Below are 24,213 nucleotides of genomic sequence, written 5' to 3' on the forward strand. Positions count from 1 at the left end.
ATTGCTGCTGAGTACCTATGTGATTACTCTGTCACTTGACTCTAATTTTATGGTTTTGCGGGTGTGAAAAATGTGTGGGTGAGCTTTTCATCTGACTAAGCTGTTTCAAAGAGGATTAATTATTTGCAAAAATCTGAAATCAGGTAACAGTTTTACAATACTGTATCTCTCTCCACCTTTTTTTTTTTTAGAAGGTGCGAAGTACTCTGGACTTTTTTTATTCCCTAATAATCTTAGCAATCTCCTCCTTGGCTAGCTGCATGGTGAAAGCTCAACAATCTTAAATTATCATCATCGTCCACTCAAGCATTTTTCACCAAAGCTTTTCAGCCATCTTAACATGAGCAAAGATCCTGTACTGACATAGGTCATACAATGCAGTTAAAGACTATGAAATGAACCCAGCTCTTCCCTTCTTATTCCTCTAAAACTGCCAACTCAAAGCTTTTTTGAGAGGATACAAAAAAGTTGAGCCCACTTCAGCCTTCACCTGAGACCTCTGTTGTTTTTCTGCAAGCAAATATGTGATGTGAGCATAGAGCCATAAATTTAAAGGCTGTCTGGCAATGGCTAACCTCATCCTGAGATTCTTCATTCAGGAACAGCATGCTTTTGGTCATGTAGTTATTAGGAATGTATAGACTGTGGTTTAGTGAAGTCTGGTCTTCAGAAGAGTCCTGTTCCATGTTCAGGGAAGTACAGGACGAGGAATCCTGTACTTCCTGCACAAAGTCCTGTATGAAGTCCTGGGCGCACTCCTCACACTGACTTTCGTGGCACTCTTGAATATTGGTGTGTTCAGTCTCGGCAGCATCCTCAGTTTCTCTGGACATTTCCCAGCAGTCCTCACTGTTACAGTGTGGGTACGTCTCACAGGACTTTCTCCGGCTGAATCTCTGAAGTCTGTTACTCCACACAGACTTGCAGCTCAAGTGCTCGTCTGCTCCTATCTCAGTGAGGTCTGAAACCGGTATACTGATGTCTCCGTGACTTGGAGGGGAGAAGCAGGGGGGGTTGTTGGAGTCCGGGACAGAACAGGAGCGGTTAAGGGCCCCCCTCACTCTGTTCAGCCTCTGCTGCGCTCTCCTCCTCACTGGGGAGCTGTTGTGAGAACGGCAATCCATCTCATCTGTCAAGATCAAGCTGTCTCTTTCACTGCCCTCCATGTCCTCAGCCCAGAGAGTGGAATCCCAGCCCCCACACAGCTGCAGATCGAGAACATTATGATTGGTTTCAGCTGTTTTGAAGGCAAAAAATAAACTTAATTATCTAGATGGTAAAACAGAAACCATAGTTTAGATAGCTGAGCAAACTGAAATGGAAAGAACATAAATCTCAATTCTGCCCTTTTTCAACTCCATAGTTTTTTTTCTTGATATTGTTATGCTTTACAATTTTATATTGTATTCTGGAGTTTTGTGCCTAAGGTGACCATATGAAGATATTCTCTCTGACATCACACAGATCTATGGATACAAATATGGCCAAAGAGTTTGGAGCATCTGAAGCCCGAGCTTTTAGGGATTACTGATAGAAATTAGGTCCCTATGATTTGAAACTTTTGCCAAGCTTAATATGAGCATCAGTGCAAATATACAGCACTGCCCAAAGATCTTAAGCCACTCTACATTTCTTTATGTTTTTCTTTCAAGCAGTCAGACTTTCTTGTATTTTTAAGTTTTCTTGAGCAATAGTTATTCAGGCTTTCTGAAGGTCTGTCCTGCAGTCTGTCCTTAAAGAAATTTCAGGTAATTGGACAAGAGGAGGAAAAAAAAGAAAAGACAGAGCTAAAAAATGATCTATGGCAGCAGATGAACACTATCTAAAAGTCATGTCCTTCAGAAACTGGAGCAAATCCAGCTAAGATCTGAGAGATACCCTTCAGATGATCAAGAAACTGTCAAGAAATCATTCTAAGCAAGGGAAACGAGGAGAAAATGCTGAGGTGTGCCAAATAATACAAGAACTGCACTGAGAATCTGTGGAAACAGGTTTTATGGAGAGATGAATTATTTTGGTTCAAATCATTGTCAATATGCACAGAGGAGGTCTGGAGAGAGGTACAACAGTGAATGTCATTTGTAAAACACGGTGGCGGCTTTGTCATGGACCACACCACCATTTTCGAAGTGGTGTGGGATCATCGTGACAGAGAACAGAATAAAAGTCAGCCAACATCCAAAGAAGAGCTCTGACTGTCCTTCATGAAGCCTGGAGAAATATTCCTGAAGATTACTTAAAGAAATTCCAAGAAAGCTGCCTAAGAGAGTTCAAGCTGTGTTGAAGAATAAAGGTGATCATACCAAATATTGACTTTCAAGCTCTTTATGATTGTACAAACTCTGGTAATCTAATAGGGGTATATATAGTAGAAGTTGTTTTTGAAATTCTAACAACAATGTAAATAAAATCTTGTAAAGCAAGTTGTATAGTAATATTCTACTCTTTGCAAACACAGTTAAATACTGTATATGATTCCTTTAAGGAATGTGTTAACATGTTGCTTAAATCTGCCAATAACTTTTCTGACATGATGTTGCATCACTAGCTCATTTAGCACACAGTCAGAAAATGAAATAAAACATATATTTCAATTATGAAACGGCTCTGAATAGGTACCAATAACATTCTGGAAAAGCTGTTTGCTGGCAGTACAGGTTTTTAAAATATTTCTTCCTCCAGCTGCTTGCTACATTTTTAAAAACTTGCTCCATACCTGCTGCCTGGACAGACCATTTGTTTTAACAGAACTGTCATGCTGATCTTTGGTGTTGTCATCTGAGCTCAGTCTTTTAAGAAGACATTTAGGTTTGGAATGCTGCCATCTCGCCTCCCAGGAGCTCTCCTGCCCATCTGTGGATGCCAAAAGAAAGAAAATAACAGCAGGAGAAATCACGGAAGAGACTAAGCGGCGATCTGTTTGAATACACGTGATGAACATGATAACCTTGAAAGTTTGAAACCGATTCAATGGAGAGCACGCGTCGTCCAACTGAGGAGAGTTTGCGGCATACAGCTGCAGAGGAGGTGCGGGACAGCCGTCCTTCAGCCAGAGACAGGATGTCCTGTGGGAGTGTTACACTTGCAGGTTTGCAACACATGAACAGACAACACATACATAGTACCGTGTGTATGTGCTACTTTTTCAAGTAGTTGTGAATAAATGTATTTCTCCTACATATTTTTTTCATACATCACATACATACACAGTGTTTCACTGCGTGGATATTCACTGGATTATTGGCATCTATGTTAGAGCTGTAGAGCATTTTTGGACTTTTTATCTGTTTATGCAGTTTTGTCTATATTTTCAGTGTTTAATCTCCCTTTTTTCTTTTTGAAATCTGTTGTTTATCTCTAGATTTGGACTTTTGCCTGGGTGTTTTGGCAACCCCTTCCAATTAGCTGTTTCTGGAGGGATGACTGCTCATAATCATTGACTAGTTGCTGGGTTTTTTTGCGATTTTGTTACCATGAGCTCTTCATGAGCCTTATTCTGTATGCTTATACGCAGACTTCTGAGAGGGTTCTCATAAAGTTGTAGTACATATTACAATCATATAACACCTTTTTCCACTTAGAATGAGCAATTTTACTTCTGTTTTTCTTTTTCATTGAGGTTTATCTTGTAAGAGGCTGACAGTGAAATGCAAAACTTGCAGTGACACATTATTTCCACTTGATGCTGCTCAAGAGCACGGACTGACTGGAGTAATATGGACTGTCAGTTTGTCTAATAGTTGAAAAGCAGACATGATTTAATACTACAATAATCACACAAAGTATCCATATATTTGTTCTGACTGTAAAGCAATAGTGATTCCGTGTTCTGCTGGGATGTACTGTTTGGCTTGATATATGTGAGGAAAGCATCGGTACAGGCTACACATTGCTATTGGCCAATCATTATCCATCGTATTAGATCATGATGAGATATTGCTTTTCAGTTCTTTTCCTATTTGTTCAACACGACACATTTCATATTTAACCATATTTTCCTGTCTCACTACATGTCAAAAAGGCAAATCACCCAATTTTCCCATTTGTGTGAAAGTTATAATGATTTTAGTGTGATCCCAGGACAAAACGCCTTCTGAAGCGAGACCTCTAATTATTTCACAGCTGTCTCATGCAGTTTAAACCACGCAGCTTTCTATAAATCATTCTAACAGTAATAAAGAGTCAGCAGGTTTTTTTGTACCTGCAGGAGCGGCCGGTCCTCAGGCTTCTCCTCCTGCATCTGCTCCAGCAGCCTCTGGATTTCTTCTCCCAGATCTGCCTCCAGCTCTGGCTCGATGACAAAGTTCAGTGCGGCAGAAAGCGTAGAGCCCAGAGAATAAACATGGCCCTGTAGCCGGGGGCAGACAGGGAGACAACGCTGTCATTATCACGAAGCAGCTGCAGCTGTGAATTTACAGTACACACAGAGATCTGAATCCATGAATGAGTTTAGAAAAGCTCAAAATAACACTCTATCCCGTAACGACTTTATAGGCCATAATTGCTATGCATTGCTGCCATGTAGGCATATTTATGACGGAGCCTTTGTGTTGCTTTGCTTCGCTGACAGTGGATATTATGGTCAGCCCTGAGACAGCAGTGGATATGTACCAGGTGCTCCGGAGTTCATGACCCACACATAACTATCGCTCCCAACAGTTGAAGTGGGCTCGATCCATACTTATGTGGTAAACAAATGTGCAAGAAGAAGAAGTTCTTTAGAAAAACTGCAAAAAATTAGAACGCACAGTTTACTTTGAAATCCAGTTACATAAGTCTGCTGCAAATGTATTCATGCGGTGGTGAGAAAAGTCGCACCGCTCAGTGGCACAGTGCGACTTTCACATTTGAATTCTGCATTTCTACGGAGGAAGCAGAAAGCTTTAGAATTCAGTCGCATGAAAGGCATTTGTCTGTTTCCTAACAATAAAGTTTTTTCAGTGCTGTATCCATAATACAGCAGACATAGATGTACAGAGAAATCTAAAAAGATGAATAGAGTGGTTACACAGCTGCACTCAGCCACAGCGAAAAAGGATACATAATGGAGATGAACATTTATTAAGCCCAGTGAGAGAAATGCAGACTTACTTTTAAAAGAATTGCAGCAGGAACAAAGATAAATGTGCAGAGGAGAGTACTCAGACATGTTTACACCTGGAGCTGCAAGCACCTTACAATGAAAAGTATGCAAATTCGTAGATAAAGAGGCTCGTGCTTAAACGCATTAGTCAGAAGAACAACTCGATCCAGTCTGTTTTAAGATTTAGACTGCTGAATGTTAAAGGGAAATTTGGGTTGAATTAAACTGTAAGCTTATTTTCATAGCTGTGGACACAGTTTGTGTTTGTCATGATGATACTGTGTACCAGCCAAGTGAATCACTGAGGTCTGGGATTATAGTCAGTTAAAAGAGGTCAGACCGTGTATCAGGCATGAGCTGTGAGGCTGATTCCTGCACTTCAGACTGACTCAAAGCAAAGAAGCATTTGCTAATCCACCCATCCAAAATGAATATAATGTAATCCGATACAACTCTTCTGTTATGGTGTACATAATATACTGCCATGTTCTTGCTGACACAGATGTAGGTGTTAATGTTTTAGCAGTGAGGTCACACTTAGTGGTGGTGTAGACTGAACTGCTTTATATTCAGGTGTCTCTGACATTTCGCACCGCCCCTGAATGTAAATGGGGAGGAAAACAAATTAGAAACACCTCTCAGAATAATGTAGTCAAGTGTAATTCAGGGCAGGATTCGCAGCAGATCTCTTCAACTGCAGTGAAATTGACCGTGCGTATATGAGTAATCAAAAGTGGCAAAATGGTGTGTAACCTGCTATTTGGTTAAAAATCGCAGATAGCACACACGCATTTAAAATATTTAAAAAGGCTTTTCTCAAAGTGTGCCTGCCTGAAACGTAACTGTGATGAAATATCAACATACACAGTGATTAATAATAAATGATATTCATCTGGACAGTTTGCTCAATGGCACATTGTTAATCTGCACAGCGGCTACAAGGTGCAAAAACAAAAAAACCTCGACTATGGCTGGGAAGTCGGACTTTTTTCATAAAAGTGGTTTTGTTTACACCTGCCTAGATCACTGATAATTTACTCTGAACAATAACAATAATGTGCCAGTGTAGATTCTCAGCTGAAAGTATGTCAGGTATGCAAACCTGTGCATTGCATAATGAATCCACACTTTATATTCTGGTGTTAAATTTACAGCTGCACAAACTGTATGCATGACATTGCCATAGACGTGAACATGTAATCAGTTGTTTTGTTTTAGTTCCTGCCAAACCATTTTTACACTCTTGAAATTTGTGCAAATAATCATTATTTAGGAACATCGCACACGTATTCAAGTTATTATGTATGTACTGTAACACAGTCATAATAAAATAACGCGCTATTTAGGATCACCATACATCATTCCCTATGTGCCTTTATGTTCTTAATGGAAATAATTACATTAAGAAACATAGTTATCACTTTGACATTCAGTTCAATCTACTGACCTAGAAAGAGCAGTCAAAGGTCAAATATAACATGACATCTAAAATTTTTATACAGTGCTTTTTACAGTGTTTCTTAACAGATTTGGTATGGTCTTTCCTCATGTTGTGCATTTTCCATTGTTATACCTCTCTGACCTGTCTTCCCCATGTGATGTTTGTGTAATTCATGTATGGTCGGAAGGGTAAGATGGCGCTGGTACGGCTGGCAGCCTTAACCCAATTTCCCTCGGGATGAATAAAGTATTATCAATCAATCAATTTTGGTCCATTTCACTTCAGTCTGTAAGAATCCTAGTTTAGTTGATTCCTAGTTTCCCCACAAAGTTTTATCAGAATTCATTCACAACCGTTCGAGCGATCGTGTGTACACACAGAATGCCATGCACGTAAATGCTACCAAAAACACAACCTTCTTGCCGTAAGTAACTACACATTAGTCTGTATGACTATTTGCAGAATATTTCTAAATAGCATATAATCAATAAAATGAATGTCACTGACTTGGCCAGAATCTATAGTGATTTCCACATCTCAGTCTCTATGTGATGTATCAAACCATGGATATAAATGGATTCAGTTTAAAGCTTCAGAGATGTAACGCACAGCTTTCACTTTGGAAATAAATGGTTTCATTTATTGAATTGTGTGCTCAAATGAATAACAGCTGTTTTAGAGCCGCCATAAACTGTGCATACTTGGAGGGGGGAATAAAGAGAAAAAAAAGGGCTAATTATTACAGACATACAGATAGAATTTATTGTGAAAATTATAAAAATATAAACTATTTTGGAATTAGGAAGTTCACAAATATAACTGTTTCACAGCTCGAGGTCACAGAGGTGGGCATATAACTGAATGGCTGCTGTCTTGCATGGAGTTTAAGGTGAGAGCAGAGAACAAACAACACTCTCCTCTCTTTCAGCAACATCACCACTGTGTGCTGTATTGAGAAACTCCCAGGGGTGAATGACTGCACTGTCCCTTTGACCACATCGAGTAAGAAGATTCAGCATTTCTCACCTCAAACGTGCTGCCCGTGTTGTCAAACTCAGGCGGCACGAAGGAGCCTTCTGGATCGTCTGCAGGTTGAAAGCATACCAATTAACTGCACCATTAAGCATGCAAACATCATCATTTCATCAAAGTGGGGAACAAACAGGCCATTTGATGTAAACACTCAGACGTACAGTCATGTCAGTTCTGTACTGTAACCTACTTGCTAAGCATATCCCATAATGAGATGCAAATCAGAGAAATATGCACCCAGCACGCTAAACCACAACGGTCCAGTGGGCTAGTGCAGACGCTTCCCTTCATTTGCCTAATGCGTGTGTCAGAGATAATCCCAGGCAAACAAGACATGAGCAATCTGCTGATCAGAGCAGGGAAGCAGGCACAGAGGAGCAGCTCTGCATTCTTCACTTTGTCCTCCTGAAATAGGTTGACGCTTAGACTGGACATCCAGATGCACGAAAACATCACTACGAATGTAACATCCACTCCCTCGAGTGAGCTCAGGGAAAGACGGAAAAGGCAGAAGGGGAATAAAGTGGGTCAGGACAATTTGGGGGCTTGTCTGCTAGAGCTAGGCTATCTCTTCCTGGTGTTCAGAGGTCAGTGTGAATTTCTGTGCTTTTCTCCCCTTTCACCTCCTTTTCTATCACCTCTTTCAACTCATCCTTTTTTTTAAAGTTATGTTTAACTTCACCTGATTTTTTGTTCTCAAGCCTTGACTCACCTGTATGCTTTCTTCTTCTCCCCTCATCTTGCCTTTCCTTCTCTCTCCTCTCCCGTGTCTTCCTTACTCTATTTCCAATCTCCTCTCCAGACCTCTTAAACTTTTTGACTCCTCTCCTCTTTTGTTCTTTCACTCACTCATCTTTTCCCGCCATCTTCCTTCCTTTTGCTTTCATCATTCCCCTCCTTGTCTTTCCTTCTCTCTACTCTCTGCTTGTTTTTCTTTCCCCATCTTTTTTCATTTTACTCCTTCCGTTTCTTTTAAATTGCTCTTTCCTCACCTCTCTTTTTGTCACTCCTTTTCTCATACTTTGCTTTTTCATCTCCCCTTGTCTTTCATCTCCTGCACCTACCCATTTTCATCTCCTCTTTCTCTCTTCCTTTGTTCCATATCATCCTCCCTCTTCTCTCCCCTCCTCATGTCTTTTCTTTAATTTCTTCATCCTTTATCCCCTTTTCTAATAATTATTTTGGAATTTCAACAATATGTCACCAACATCAGTCCCTCCCTTACCTTGTTAGCATTCTCTCTTCCTTTGACATTTTGATCCAATCTCTCACGACCGTTCATTTCCACAAACCCTGCCTACCCCACTCTCCTTTTAGTTCCTTCTACTCTTCCTTCTAGTTTTCTTTCTTTCTCTCTCACTGTATTTTGTTTATATATATATATATATATATATATATATATATAAAAACACCCAGCACGCCCCTGCGGGCGGTTTATCCTTCAAGCTCGGGTCCTCTACCAGAGGCCTGGGAGCTTGAGGGTCCTGCGCAGTATCTTAGCTGTTCCCAGGACTGCGCTCTTCTGGACAGAGATCTCCGATGTTGTTCCCGGGATCTGCTGGAGCCACTCGCCTAGCTTGGGAGTCACCGCACCTAGTGCTCCGATTACCACGGGGACCACCGTTACCTTCACCCTCCACATCCTCTCGAGCTCTTCTCTGAGCCCTTGGTATTTCTCCAGCTTCTCGTGTTCCTTCTTCCTGATATTGCTGTCATTCGGAACCGCTACATCGATCACTACGGCCGTCTGCTTCTGTTTGTCTACCACCACTATGTCCGGTTGGTTAGCCACCACCATTTTGTCCGTCTGTATCTGGAAGTCCCACAGGATCTTAGCTCGGTCATTCTCCACCACCCTTGGGGGCATCTCCCATTTTGACCTCGGGACTTCCAGTTTATACTCGGCACAGATGTTCCTGTACACTATGCCGGCCACTTGGTTATGGCGTTCCATGTATGCCTTGCCTGCTAGCATCTTGCACCCTGCTGTTATGTGCTGGATTGTCTCTGGGGCATCTTTACACAGCCTGCACCTGGGGTCTTGCCTGGTGTGATAGACCCCAGCCTCTATGGATCTTGTACTCAGAGCTTGTTCTTGTGCTGCCATGATTAGTGCCTCTGTGCTGTCTTTCAGTCCAGCTTTGTCCAGCCACTGGTAGGATTTCTGGATATCAGCCACCTCCTCTATCTGCCGGTGGTACATACCGTGCAGGGGCCTGTCCTTCCATGATGGTTCCTCGTCTCCCTCCTCTTTCTTGGGTTTCTGCTGCCTGAGGTATTCACTGAGCACTCGGTCAGTTGGGGCCATCTTCCCAATGTATTCTTGGATGTTCCTTGTCTCATCCTGGACTGTGGTGCTGACACTCACCAGTCCCCGGCCCCCTTCCTTCCGCTTAGCGTACAGCCTCAGGGTGCTGGACTTGGGGTGAAACCCTCCATGCATGGTAAGGAGCTTTCTTGTCTTTATGTCAGTGGCTTCTATCTCCTCCTTTGGCCAGCCTATTACCCCAGCAGGGTACCTGATCACGGGCAGGGCGTACGTGTTGATGGCCCGGATCTTGTTCTTACCATTCAGCTGACTCCTCAGGACTTGCCTGACCCTCTGCAGGTACTTGGTGGTTGCAGCCTTTCTAGCGGCCTCTTCATGGTTCCCATTTGCCTGCGGGATCCCCAGGTATTTGTAACTGTCCTCTATGTCTGCAATGTTGCCTTCTGGTAGTTCAATCCCCTCAGTTCTGACTACCTTCCCTCTCTTTGTTACCATCCGACTACACTTCTCCAGTCCGAACGACATTCCAATGTCATTGCTGTATAGCCTGGTAGTGTGGATCAGTGAATCGATGTCTCGTTCACTCTTGGCATACAGCTTGATGTCATCCATGTACAGGAGGTGGCTGACAACTGCTCCGTTCCGTAGTCGGTATCCGTAGCCAGTCTTGTTAATGATCTCACTGAGGGGGTTCAGGCCTATGCAGAACAGCAGTGGGGACAGAGCATCTCCTTGGTAGATCCCGCACTTGATGGTGACTTGTGCTATGGGCTTGGAGTTGGCCTCTAGTGTTGTACGCCACATCCCCATTGAGTTCCTGATGAAGGCTCTTAGGGTCCCATTGATCTTGTACAATTCTAGGCATTCCAGTATCCAGCTGTGGGGCATTGAGTCATAGGCCTTCTTGTAATCAATCCAGGCAGTGCACAGGTTGGTCAGTCTGGTCTTGCAGTCTCGGCTGATTGTTCTGTCTACCAGTAGCTGGTGTTTTGCGCCTCTGGTATTCTTGCCAATTCCTTTCTGTGTCCCGCTCATGTATTGACCCATGTGCCTGTTCATCTTAGCCGATATGATGCCTGACAGGAGCTTCCATGTAGTACTGAGGCAGGTTATTGGTCGGTAGTTGGAGGGGACCGGTCCCTTCTTGGGGTCCTTGGGGATCAGGACCGTCCGACCTTCGGTTAGCCATTCCGGGTGTCTCTCGTTAACTAGCAGCTGGTTCATTTGTGCTGCCAGACGCTCGTGGAGTGCAGTCAGCTTCTTCAGCCAGTAGGCGTGAACCATGTCGGGCCCTGGTGCTGTCCAACTCTTCATACTGGAGACCCTTTCTTGGATATCTGCGACTGTGATGGTTACTGGACCCTGTTCAGGGAGGTCGCTGTGGTCTGCCCTCAGATCCTCTAGCCACTGAGCATTGCATCCTTCTCCCATATGCTCTTCCAGTATTGCTCCGTCTCCAGCCTTGGTGGTGCTGTTCTCTTATTGTTCCCTTGCCACTGAGAGTACACCTTTGCTGGTTCTGTGGAGAACAGCTGGTTTATTCTCCTGCCTTCTATCTCTCTGGTGTACCTCCTCAAGCAGCTGGCCAAGGCTGTGAGTCTTTGCTTGGCAGTTTCCAAGGCCTCAGGTATGGACAGCTTGCTGTATTTCTTATGCACCTTCTTTGTCGCACCTTGCTGCAACTCCGTTAGTTGGCTAACCTCCCTCCGTGCTACTTTGATCTTGCCCTCTAGCCTCCTTCTCCATGGAGGGTACTGCCCCTTGTCGCTGTTCAACTTGTAGCCAAGCATCTCACTGATCACTGCTGCCGTATTGTAGATCAGCTTGTTAGTGTCGGTAATCGTGGTTGTAGGTATTGCCCGTAGTGCTGCATTAACATCATCTAGCAGACCTTCTGAGGGTACTTCACGTAATCTTGGTAACCGGCTACGGGGGATCCAGGTTTCAAGCTTGGCCATGATCCTATTTTTCAGGTCAGTTCCTCTCGCACTCAACGATCCTTCTCCTATCGCACTTGGGGCTATGTACCCAATCTCGGGTGGGGGTGATGATATCGCCCCCCTGACCTGGCGTCCTGACTCCTCCTTGCCGTAGCATTTGTGTTGTACCTCGTCAATCTCTAGCTGTGAGAGCAGTCCCTTCTTTCGAATGTTGGAACACTGAGCTACTAGTTGTTTCGCCGTCATTGTGGATGTTGGGTATCGAAGAATCCATAGGTCCCTCATCCTATTCATGTAGCCCCTTCCGCCGGGGTTACTTGCGTAGTAGCATTCCAACAACGCCCTGTTTTCGTCTCTTGCCCACCGATGCCTTCTTGTTCCAGTAGCCCACTTTTCGTCAGGGTGCCCTGGTTCCTCAACACCTGACGCGGACCTTGTTGATCCGGGCGACGTCCGAGCCGGCATGCCTTCATATTTATCTGTCTCGCTCATGTCTGCGGTAGGCTTGCTTAGCATAGGGGGTCTAGCCTTAGGACCCTTACTGGATACAGACGCCCCAGGCAGGAATCGAACTTGCGATCCTCTGTTCCAAAGGCGTGTAGTCTAACCACTACGCTATCCAGCTCCATATATATATATATGTATATATATATATATACATATATATATATATATCAAAAAAGCTCAATCTTCAATCAAACATTAAAGATAAAAGGGCAGACAAGAACAAAAAAAAAGAAAAAAAGAAAAAAGGACAAGACATGTAAACTCTTTGTAGTCAGGACATATTGTAACACAGTGAAATGGGCAATGAAGGCGAGTAACAAAAAAAAAAAAAAAAAGACAGCCGTTGTCAGTGACGCAGTTGCCTCCAGGGTGATGGTGGGAGCTTGGTGAGTCATGTATGCCTACAGCATTTTAACACAACAGGTAGCATGAGCCAAGCAATACCAGAGATTCATCACGCTTTCCAAATGTGCTGATCGTATTTCCCACAGCGCACAGCCGGCACCGTTTCATCACAAACTGAACAGCTTGCGATGTGAAACCTTGTGGGAAAAATCGCGGCTTTTCTTGGTCATCGCTGTATAAAAAAACCATTAGAGCACATTTTGTTAGCGTGTCTCTGCTCTGGCGATGCAAACGCTGCCAAAACACCCACCATGACATCCAATTACCTTCCTGATATTACCGCAATAATAAATCATCTGAAATAAACAGCATTAAAGTGTCGCTGCAACTGTTGTTCCCACTGAGACCCGTCATCAAAGCCCCTCAAGGTCACTCTGTGATACAGCGTTAGAGCCCGTTTGTTTGTGTGTGTGGGCATAGGATTGACCAATACACCATGTGTCTGCTTGAAATTGCACTGCGATCTGACAAACAGTTCAATTAAAAGGAATCAATAGGGAGCCGTGCAGCAAGGACAGCTGGGAATGCGGTGCACTGATGAACGATATAGATGAACTCTATTCAGTAGAACTAACGCAAGAAGGGTAATGTGAGCACTGCAGTTTCTTTCTCTTCTCGCAGTGTGAATCATAGCCAACGGACTGAACACAATCCAATAAAGCATGGCAACAAACGAGACTGCGAAGAATTTCAGCTGACAGAGTAATCAAGACATCACTTCAAAGCGTCTCTATTACTGACTGAAGAGATGCGTGGAAATTAAAAATGGATGCAACCACTTTAACGGATGCCACGGCGGCTGTGAAGTGTTTGCGAGTGTGAGCGGGCCGAGTGCTGCTAGGCTATCCACGCTGTTACCACAACAACAATCCCCCTGGCAACCCTGTTGATCTAATCAATGCTTATCAATTTCTGACGGAGTATGTGCACGCTGCAGTGCAAGCGCTCATATATGTGATGAGATGCAAAGGAGACAAGAAGAATAGAAGAGGTGAGGCTTAATAGTTGCTCACAGAGTATTTTCATTTAATGTCACTGGGCCTTGCAGCCCTGTGATGGGGTAAAAGATGTTGTCTGTGCAAATCAGGGCAGACCTGCCGACCTCGGCAAAGCGCGACGCATCCAGTGAGACACTAACAGAGTATTTTCAGGCAGAAATTTGCAGATTGAAAGTGATACAGATCAGGGCAACAAATCACTAAAGGGGGGAAAAAGGCGCCTGTTCTCTGTATGTCAGAAAAAAAAGCTCGAGCTGCAATTTAGGCACAATCTGTAGCTCTGATCTGATCTGCTATATTCAAAGTATAAAACTGATTTCTCCCTTTAGCATGTGTGAGCTTCAGCACTCAGCTTTACTAACAAGTGACAAGTAAAATTCTATATATATGAAAAATGCCCTGAAAATAGTCAGAAACAATAACAACTGCCTGTAATTAGCATATACAAAGGTGGTTAATGTCTAAAAAAGGAACACAGGACACAAGCCTGAGCTATAGACTCACCACTGAGCTGCTCCATGAAGCAAACATTCCCATGGGCGTTGAAGGCCAAAGTGTCTGGTGTTATGCACAGTGTGTGGAAGAGGTGGGAGGGTCTGATGCTCTGCAGGGCCAGAACACACTCTGCACACACTGCCCACACCTCCTCCTCAGACAGACAACTGTCCTGCAAAGAAAGGATGTCTGCCAGAGAAACATTTTCCTGTGGACAAAGCACAAATACACACAACTGTGGGTATGTACACTAAATAAGATCCACAGTTGAAGCCTGATTTGTTTATATGTAGTTAAGGTTAGGGATAAGGGCTTGCCTTTAGAATTTCTTCAACAATGAACACTTTGAAGGAACACTATTTGCTCCAATGCTCCCATTTAATACAGTGTGTGTGAAGGCAAATATTAATAAAGAGCTCTTTGCCCTTTTTTTATTTAACATTTGGTCGCATTTCCTATTAGCTTGTAGCTTGGGACACAAGAGGGCAAAACGCAACAGCTATCTTCAATAACGGGCACCGAACCCGCATAGACAGAAAAAAACTGAGCTTCCAAGTCAGTCCTGGCGATCCACATTAATGCACATCCATTCAGTTATAATTTAATGATTCAACTAGTTTAAGAAGGGTTTTCACATCTTCCTTTTCCCCTCATGAGCACCTAAATGCACCATCAAACAGCCTCTTGCTCTCAACTGCATTTCAGTCAGCCAACTCATGTGAAACGGCTTTATTAAAATGTAAATAGAGAGCGTGCAAAGTAGACGTTAAAAGCTCTGACCTCATTACTTCCTGCTGAACAGAGGGGACGGCAGAGACTGAAGTTCTACCTAATCCCTTGAGGACCTTGATCCAACAGGTTGATGCTGGAGTGAAAGTGACTCATGTGCATCATAGCACAGCGGCCATGTGGAGGCAACAGCAGCAGAGGAAGCATTACAGTTCAAATGAAAAGTGTTATTGCAAAAGGTAAAAGGTGTTGGACAGCATGGATACAACTTACAGTACAGCAGAGACAGATTTGGTTTTGTTTTATGGTCTCTGCAAAATGCAAATCAACACACTGCTGCAAAAATTTGAACTTTTTGCTCTGAGTGATTCTGGCTTCATAGAGAAGGGTACATTTGTAGATGAAGCTACAAATGATGGATGTTGCAGTCTCTTTTGAAGCTTTCTGTCATCTTAATATCAAATAACTAAAATTATTGGGGGGAAAAAAACGCCAACATGCACACAATCTCTTGCAAACAATTTGGAGACAGTGGGACGGAAAACCTCTCTTTTAACAGGAAGAACCAGGCACGGGGAGGGGAAGCCATCTGCTGCAACTGGTTGGGGGTGAATGGTGGAAGAAGCATGCAAAAGGAGACAGCATAAAAGATGCAATATACCAGATATTTCGATAATGCATGGCATTTATAGGACCAATGTGTATGGTAATTTTTAAACTGGTGTATAAAAAATATGGTTCTGTATTAGTATTTAGTTTCTCAGTGGTTGTGATATATTAACTGATCCATCGATCGATTAATGTAAGTAACACATAAAGATTATGTTTGCTTTTGCATCTAAATCTTATTTAATTCATGACAGATGATTTTTGGAACATGAAATATGGTGCAAATGATAGTTATTTAAAAAAAAAACATTTTGTTTAAAGGTTTGGAAAGAAAGTCTAAGGAGCTTGGAAAGCAAAGCGTCTGGACTTCTTTAAGTTGCTTGAAGACATTTCACCTCTCATCTGAGAAACTTCTTTTATTTATTTAAATTTTTACTTTTTAATTATTTTACCTGCATTTTTTTAATCACTCTTATATTTAAATGTTCATTTGCTATTTTATCTAGGGATTGAGAGTAACGTAGTTTCTATTCTCTGTATGTCCTGTACATGTGGCAGAATTGACAATAAAGGTGACTTTGACTTTGACTTTGACTTCTTCAGTTCTAGGGTCAAATGGTGGAGAGTCCCAGATTTAAGCCCATGTAGCCAGTGTATCAGAAAAACTCAGGAGAGTCTTCTCCAAGCACGACATCCCAGTATATTTCAGACCCAGCAACACACTCAGACAGAAACGGGTTCATCCCAAAGACAAAACTCCTAAACAGAAACTTAACGATGTGGTGTATGCTGTACAGTGCAGCGAGGAATGCCCAGACCTCCACATTGGAGAGACCAAACAGCCACTTCAAAAAAGTATGGCATAACATAGAAGAGCCACCTCCATGGGACAAGACTCGGTGGTCCATCTGCATCTAAAAGACAAATGACCTGGATGACTAATAAGCTTCACAGACGTTTGGAAAGAAAGGAGACTCATAAAGCAGCCATTTATTATTTTATTTTCTTTCACAATGTTTGGCTTTGTATAGCAGAGACATGGCAGGTTTTGAAATTCAACCCCTTGTCATTCTTTTATGGTCTCTATTGTACTTTCTGTACACATTAGTCTTTAATTTATTATACAGTGGGGCAAAAAAGTATTTAGTCAGCCACCGATTGTGCAAGTTCCCCCACTTAAAATGATGACAGAGGTCAGTAATTTGCACCAGAGGTACACTTCAACTGTGAGAGACAGAATGTGAAAAAAAAATCCATGAATTCACATGGTAGGATTTGTAAAGAATTTATTCGTAAATCAGGGTGGAAAATAAGTATCTGGTCACCTCAAACAAGGAAAATCTCTGGCTCTCACAGACCTGTAACGTCCTCTGTAAGAAGCTTTTCTGTCCCCCACTCGTTACCTGTATGAATGGCACCTGTTTGAACTCATCATCTGTATAAAAGACACCTGTCCACAGCCTCAAACAGTCAGACTCCAAACGCCGCCATGGCCAAGACCAAAGAGCTTTCGAAGGACACCAGGAAAAGTATTGTAGACCTGCACCAGACTGGGAAGAGTGAATCTACAATAGGCAAGCAGCTTGGTGTGAAAAAATCAACTGTGGGAGCAATCATCAGAAAATGGAAGACATACAAGACCACTGATAATCTCCCTCGATCTGGGGCTCCACGCAAGATCTCATCCCGTGGGGTCAAAATGATCATGAGAACGGTGAGCAAAGATCCCAGAACCACACGGGGGAACCTGGTGAATGACCTGCAGAGAGCTGGGACCAAAGTAACAAAGGTCACCATCAGTAACACACTACAACGGCAGGGAATCAAATCCCGCAGTTTTATTTATTTATTTATTAACCTTTATTTAACCAGGAAGATCCCATTGAGATTAAAAACCTCTTTTTCAAGGGAGACCTGGCCAAGATAGGCAGCAGCAGATGTCTCGCAGTGCCAGACGTGTTGCGCTGCTGAAGCCAGTGCATGTCCAGGCCCGTCTGAAGTTTGCCAGAGAGCACATGGATGATACAGCAGAGGATTGGGAGAATGTCATGTGGTCAGATGAAACCAAAGTAGAACTTTTTGGTATAAACTCAACTCGTCGTGTTTGGAGGAAGAAGAATACTGAGTTGCATCCCAAGAACACCATACCTACTGTGAAGCATGGGGGTGGAAACATCATGCTATGGGGCTGTTTTTCTGCCAAGGGGACAGGACGACTGATCCGTGTTAAGGACAGAATGAATGGGGCCATGTATCGTGAGATTTTGAGCCAAAACCTCCTTCCATCAGTGAGAACTTTGAAGATGAAACGAGGCTGGGTCTTCCAACATGACAATAATCCAAAACACACCACCCGGGCAACAAAGGAGTGGCTCCGTAAGAAGCATTTGAAAGTCCTGGAGTGGCCTAGCCAGTCTCCAGACCTCAACCCCATAGAAAATCTGTGGCGGGAGTTGAAAGTCCGTGTTGCTCGGCGACAGCCCCAAAACATCACTGCTCTGGAGAAGATCTGCATGGAGGAATGGGCCAAAATACCAGCTACTGTGTGTGCAAACCTGGTAAAGACCTATAGTAAACGTTTGACCTCTGTTATTGCCAACAAAGGTTATGTTACAAAGTATTGAGTTGTATTTCTGTTATTGACCAAATACTTATTTTCCACCCTGATTTACGAATAAATTCTTTACAAATCCTACCATGTGAATTCATGGATTTTTTTTTCACATTCTGTCTCTCACAGTTGAAGTGTACCTCTGGTGCAAATTACTGACCTCTGTCATCATTTTAGGTGGGGGAACTTGCACAATCGGTGGCTGACTAAATACTTTTTTGCCCCACTGTATACCTTGACGAGTGTGTTTTATAGAAATGGAACCCTAGACTTAAAACCAATCAAAATTTAAATAAAATTGGACTATATTAGGAGCCACATTAATTTGATTCACAGGTCCAGCTTGTCGGCTGGTGATTCGTGCTCTTATTTTAAAGATTACTTTGACATCATTAGGACATACAGAGCATATGCAACTCTTCATAATGGATCATGGCTGGCTTCCAAACTTTGATGTTACCTTATACATCTTAAACTCAGATTCAATGTGAACTTTCCCACCTCAACAGGTCCTTCATGTAGGTAAGAGTGATGCATTAACATTAAGGAGCAATAACCAAAACATGATGTTGAATTGAAAAGTAGCTTTTAAGCCAGAATGACACATTTCCTGTTGGTACTGTAGGTACCAGTCTTCTTACCATTCAGCTGACATCTTGTGAGGCATTGTTTTCTGTTAGTTTAAGCATTTAAAGGATTACTTTTAAAAAGTTTGCTGACTTTACCCCAGTAATAAAGATTTTTAAAAAGGGTTTCCTGTTGCAGATGTCTCTGAGAAATTCAGTTTGATTCTTTGAGTGTCCGGTCTCTGTCTCAGGATGTATCTGCAGGAGCCTGGCACAGCTTGTTAGCCACAAAAATGCTTCCAGGCTTGACTTCACCGTCACAAACGTTGACTACATTTGACTTTGACTGTAATAAAAACGGACACTCTGACACTCATTGTAATAATTACAATATAAGTCTCATTTTTATGAGGAACTAAATCTTTGCCACGTAAACATGTTCAGTGTTTATATGCCCCTACGGGTCTTTACTTGGAAACTGACTCATGCCTTGATTAACACTGAAAAAGATAACTCAAACTTACAAATGACTGTAACTAAGATGCTACATAATCTAAAGTTGAAGGCTTTACAAGATATGTTTGCCTTCATTCATTCATTCATTAGCGCTAACAGCTGAAAATATCTGGTATGGTAAATGGCCTGTATTTGTATAGCGCTTTTCTAGTCCCTAAGGACCCCAAAGCGCTTTACACAACCTGTAATCCACACATTCACACACTGGTGATGGCAGCTACAATGTAGCTACAGCCACCCTGGGGCGCACTGACAGAGGCGAGGCTGCCGGACACTGGCGCCACCGGGCCCTCTGACCACCACCAGTAGGCAACGGGTGAAGTGTCTTGCCCAAGGACACAACGACCGAGACTGTCCAAGCCGGGGCTCGAACCGGCAACCTTCCGATTACAAGGCGAACTCCCAACTCTTGAGCCACGATCGCCCCATATAATATAGCATCCTGCACGCTTAATTCCATGGAGTGAATCTACAGACCTGTAGCAACACACTGCATCGTCTGTGTTCCACTGGCCCCATTTACCCCAGCAGACGCAGTGATCTCACAGATTCCATGAAGCATTAAGCATAATGCTGCGGTCTGATTATTACAGGAACTTCTCTACAGTTTGCAAGTGGACACAAAAGCTGGCCTTAACTCAGGCAGAAGAGTGGAAGTGGAGAACGAGTGCGTGTGTGTGCGTGGAGGCGGTGTCATAAAGAAGTGATTGTCACACTATATCTAGCACTTTACCAACCATGGACGATTTTTTTTCTTCTTTCATGACAGTATTTATATCACAGCAGCTTCATTTTTCTCTAACTCCGAAGGTCTTAACGCTTCTGTTCTCTGATAATCTACAGCTCTGCTCTCACTGACAATCACTGCTTTATCTTTGATTGCACAAGAAGGGCCTATCTGTTTTGATTTACGACTGTCTTGTAGGTGCAGCAGAGTTGCAACAGATTGCGAACAAAGCATACTGATGTGATCGAGTGGGGTAGAGCCAAATTACAGGGCAGAAAAGTCCCACTTCAAGCAGCAGCAGCAGCAGCAGCCGCCCCATAAATAGACAGTTTCCCTTGAGAACAGTGCAGGGGAACGTTAGTTTCTCTCACCCCCCTCAAGTTAAATGTGCTGTCCTATATAAGTTTGCCTCTGAGTTTCAAGGTTCTGGTGAGGCTCTTGGTGTGGTGCATGTCTTTGCACTGCAGTAATGGGAGGAAAGGCAAAAGAGAGGGCTTGTTCTCCTGTATTATGGTGTAAAGATGCACACAGAGGGAGAGGAGGACAATTTTCAATTCTGGCACTTGAAGAAGTGCTCATAACAGCAACAAACAAAATCCTCAGAACACGGTATTCCTTCATCATGCATCATTTGAAACTCTGTTTAAAAAACAAATAAAATACAAAAAGATTATTCAATTTAACAAAGAAACACTAAAGACTGCTGATGGTTTAAATTTGGAACCCTATTTTATTTTACACATAAGGTGGGCATCCCCTATCATTCCCAATGGGAGCTCTTTGGAAGCACTCTTTAGGAAGGCTGTCTTGTACCATTATATAAAGTATTGAGAATTTGGTTTAATGTGAATTTCCAAAAGTTGTTTTTTATCTTCCACACCATAGAGCAGAGAGATTACCTTAAACAGATATGTCAGATATGCAACATAACCCAGTGTGTCCGAAAAAGAAAAAAAAAAGTCAACAAGTATATTAAATTCCGTCCACAACACCAAACCCTTCTCCACCCATTCTCTTCCAGATGTATTTTCTGCTACCCTGGCAGGAAATGGGTTACTCTAAATATACTAGACTGTTTTGCAGATAAAACCTGAAACCTTTTAAGTCTAGGTATTAAAATTATTTCTGGAGAACATTTTGACTTTTACTCGCATTTAAACAGTGAGCAAGTCGATTCCGATCCCTTGTTTGTCTTAAATCATCGTAAATGTTAAGGCCCTAAGAACGTTTCTCTGGCTGACTTTAACCACTAAGAGGATTAAGAATTTCAACCAGCAGCTTTCTAGGAAACACAAAAAGAGGCTGTTTCATATCATTTGGATGCTCCAAGCAATCGACACCGGTATCTTTTTAAAACAAACAAACGCCAATGTTTAGTTATAACTTCTTCCTTTTAAAAACCCCGCTCCCTCTCACCTCATCCTCCAGCAGTGGAGGCAGATGCTCAAGATCGTATTCTCTGTCTTCGGCTTTTCTTAAGTACGCGTCCGCCGCATCACTCCCGGAAGTCTCCATTGCACCAACTTTGATTCCCTCAAGTAGTAAAGCGAATTTCGGAGCACACCGCAACGTTTCCAGTCGACACAGATGGCATGTCTGAGCTCTCGGGGTACGCTGGGCACCACTGGTGGGGGTTCAAATGCTCGCTGCAGTCCAGCAGTCAGTCGGTGGTCACTGCAGGACAATCCTGACCAGAAACGACGCCGAATAATCGATGCTTCCTCAGCGACCGTCCACAGCAGAGTGATGCTGCTGGAGGTGTTTAAGGCTATCGGTAACGCCACAAAAATCAGGCTACACACACTGAAGGCGGTCATGAGCTGCGGATCTCTGAATCCTCCCTTTTCCCAGTGCTGGCAGAGCGGAGAGTACTGCTGCCTGCATGCTACAGTTGGCTTCACGCCTCCGTTCACAGTGCAGCTTGAGTGACTCATATTCATCACTTAGTCCTTATTATCTCTTCTAATTCCAATGATCTGGCTTTGTACGAACTAGTGTGTACTAGACTTATTTATTCCACCATACTGGCTACATACTCATTTCTTAATTGAATATGAACTATGCCCTCAATAAATTCTCTAAAGTCCTGTCAGTCTGCAAAGCTGATATTTATTATTATACCATCATAATGTGTTTAGGAACTTAGGAAGGTTTAGATTACTTTTTTTTCTTCCGTGAGAGTGATTGGATCAAAAATGTGTAATATTCTTCACATTCTTCTGGTTTTTGTACCTATAGGAATATCTGAAATGATCTCTTAGTTTCATTCAAAAGTAAGAAGGCGACATTCTCAGCAGCATTTCTTCTTTGTATTAATTGCTACTTTGATTGAGAAATGAACAGGGCTTCTCATCTGTCTTTGCCCAAAAGTCACTTTGAAATTTAATATTCTGAAATTGATCAAAGCTCAATCCACTGATGAGAACCTGTGTTATAGTTAAAATGTTCAAATGAAGCTTTTAGTTGGCTAACTCAATCTATTAGATAGTCAAGAATAAAATGTTCTATTCTTCATACAATACTTGCCAAAACATCCCTCGAAATCTCCTGTTCTCCAAGTGAACACTAAATCAAATAAATGCAGTATTTATTAAAATAACTGACAGAATAGTCCAAAGCAGACACCTTAAATTATAGACAAAAATACAAATTTTGCAATATTTGCATGACTTACATGACATTTATTTTATACCAAAGTAAATGTAATCCTAAGTTTATTATCAAGTAGCAACCACTGGGGCTGAAAAATAAAAAACAACATGGAAGTGCCAGAAACTGCAGTTCCTGGAGTGGCAACTGGAGGCTGGCTCCAAACAGGGCTCTCCATGGACTCTCTTGTTAAAATGCCCAAGTTTAGCAGCATTAAAAATATGTTTACAGGCTGGCACAGAGAAAAGCATGCTCTCTACGGATAGTGTCTAAAGGCAGTTCATGTAGGAGAGAGCAGTATGTAATGATTAATGAGATGAATTTAGAAATTCTGAACACTTTTTAATGAGCACTAAATCACTATGACTTTTTACTTTCCACAATAATTAGTTAACACAACAAAACACACCTTTCAGCTTTTTATGTATTTTAAAACCAGGTTTTGGGAAATGTGTCTGTCTCTAAAGCAGTTTGGGTCAACTTCTATTGTTTAAATGTTCTATAGGCTAAATATGAATATGTGATATGACAGTCAACACAAAAAGCTTCAGACATTTTTTAGTGCATGTTTAAAGAATATTGCTCTTTTCTAGGAAAAAATCCATTACCAGCATTGGTTTTGCTACTATCGATATTTGGATCCACTCACCCACCTCTGCTTGAGTCATATGAGTCTCTGAACTGGACCGCATCATTGGGTTTGTGGTGTTGGTGTCTTCTGGGGAATCGTTTGACAGTTTAACAAATAACACGATTTGCTGTGACATTAACACCATCAAGAAAGTTTTTTTCTTCAGTTTTGCCAAGTGGAAACCTTACATTATTTATTCTGTTATGCAGCACTGTAGCAAATATGTATGTCTGTGCCTTGCCTCCTAACATACTACAGATCCAGTCTGCTAACCAAGGTCTCATCCAGAGAGGGTCACTTCTGCCTCCTGAAAACCAACATGTCTGTGGTATAGTGGTAAATTCTCTGCAGAGTCATCTATTTTAAATTGAAAGTTTGCATTTTGGAAAAAAAATGAAAGAAAAAACGCAGCAATAGCATTTCATTTACAAGCCAATCAGAAATGTATTTTTCTGTTATTTATACAGAATTACTGTTGAAGCATTTTAAAGAACTACAGTATATAATATCTAAATGTAATGTTGCACATATTTTTTTTTGTTAGTCATTTCCCTGTCAAAACAAATTAGCAATGCAACCCTTCTCTCATTGTTATTACAAACGCACCCCCTTGCATATTTGTTTTAGCCCAATACTTTCTGAGACACCCTGATCCATCTTAATTGTCCACTCCATTTAAATATCTTCTTGTGCCGTGTCCTAGTCATGATGGAAAGCCTGTTTGGGTTGCCAGCTGAGCTCTGGGTGGTGGTGAATGAGATTGCTATTATGCCGGCGGTGCCCCGTGGCTGCTGAGCGGTGATAGAAGGGCCTCTTTGGCCAGGCAGAGGGAAACCACTATTAGAACTGTTGACTGCTCAGTACTGTGGCATGTTGAGATAATAGAGGGAAGTACTTTTACTTTAGCAGCCACGCAATTAATGTGATCATACATATTCTGGCATATCCCCTCAATGACTTATTACTTGAGAACAAAGCAGTCTATTTGATCCTTGTTGGCACTGT

The 24,213-nt window shown here is 42.3% G+C and overlaps 1 protein-coding gene across 2 annotated transcripts in view; it reads right to left on the reverse strand.

Moving 5' to 3' along the window:
- Positions 1-21,457, reverse strand: part of kndc1 (kinase non-catalytic C-lobe domain containing 1) — a 50,228-nt gene extending 28,771 nt beyond the window's left edge. For both annotated transcript variants that reach the window (XM_085369550.1, XM_085369548.1), the window contains exons 1-7: positions 21,345-21,457; positions 14,180-14,378; positions 7,551-7,609; positions 4,202-4,348; positions 2,948-3,065; positions 2,717-2,853; positions 576-1,205 (exon numbers count right to left, since the gene is read on the reverse strand). In XM_085369550.1, coding sequence (XP_085225676.1) covers positions 576-1,205; positions 2,717-2,853; positions 2,948-3,065; positions 4,202-4,348; positions 7,551-7,609; positions 14,180-14,378; positions 21,345-21,443 — 1,389 coding nt within the window. In that variant the 5' untranslated portion in view covers positions 21,444-21,457. The remainder of the gene's footprint in view (positions 1-575; positions 1,206-2,716; positions 2,854-2,947; positions 3,066-4,201; positions 4,349-7,550; positions 7,610-14,179; positions 14,379-21,344) is intronic.
- Between the last annotated feature and the right edge of the window lie 2,756 nt (positions 21,458-24,213).

The sequence above is a fragment of the Diplotaxodon limnothrissa genome, linkage group LG13, assembly GCF_057381915.1.
Source record: "Diplotaxodon limnothrissa isolate DT_005_m linkage group LG13, D_limnothrissa_male_GT1.1, whole genome shotgun sequence".
Taxonomy (NCBI): Eukaryota; Metazoa; Chordata; class Actinopteri; order Cichliformes; family Cichlidae; genus Diplotaxodon; species Diplotaxodon limnothrissa.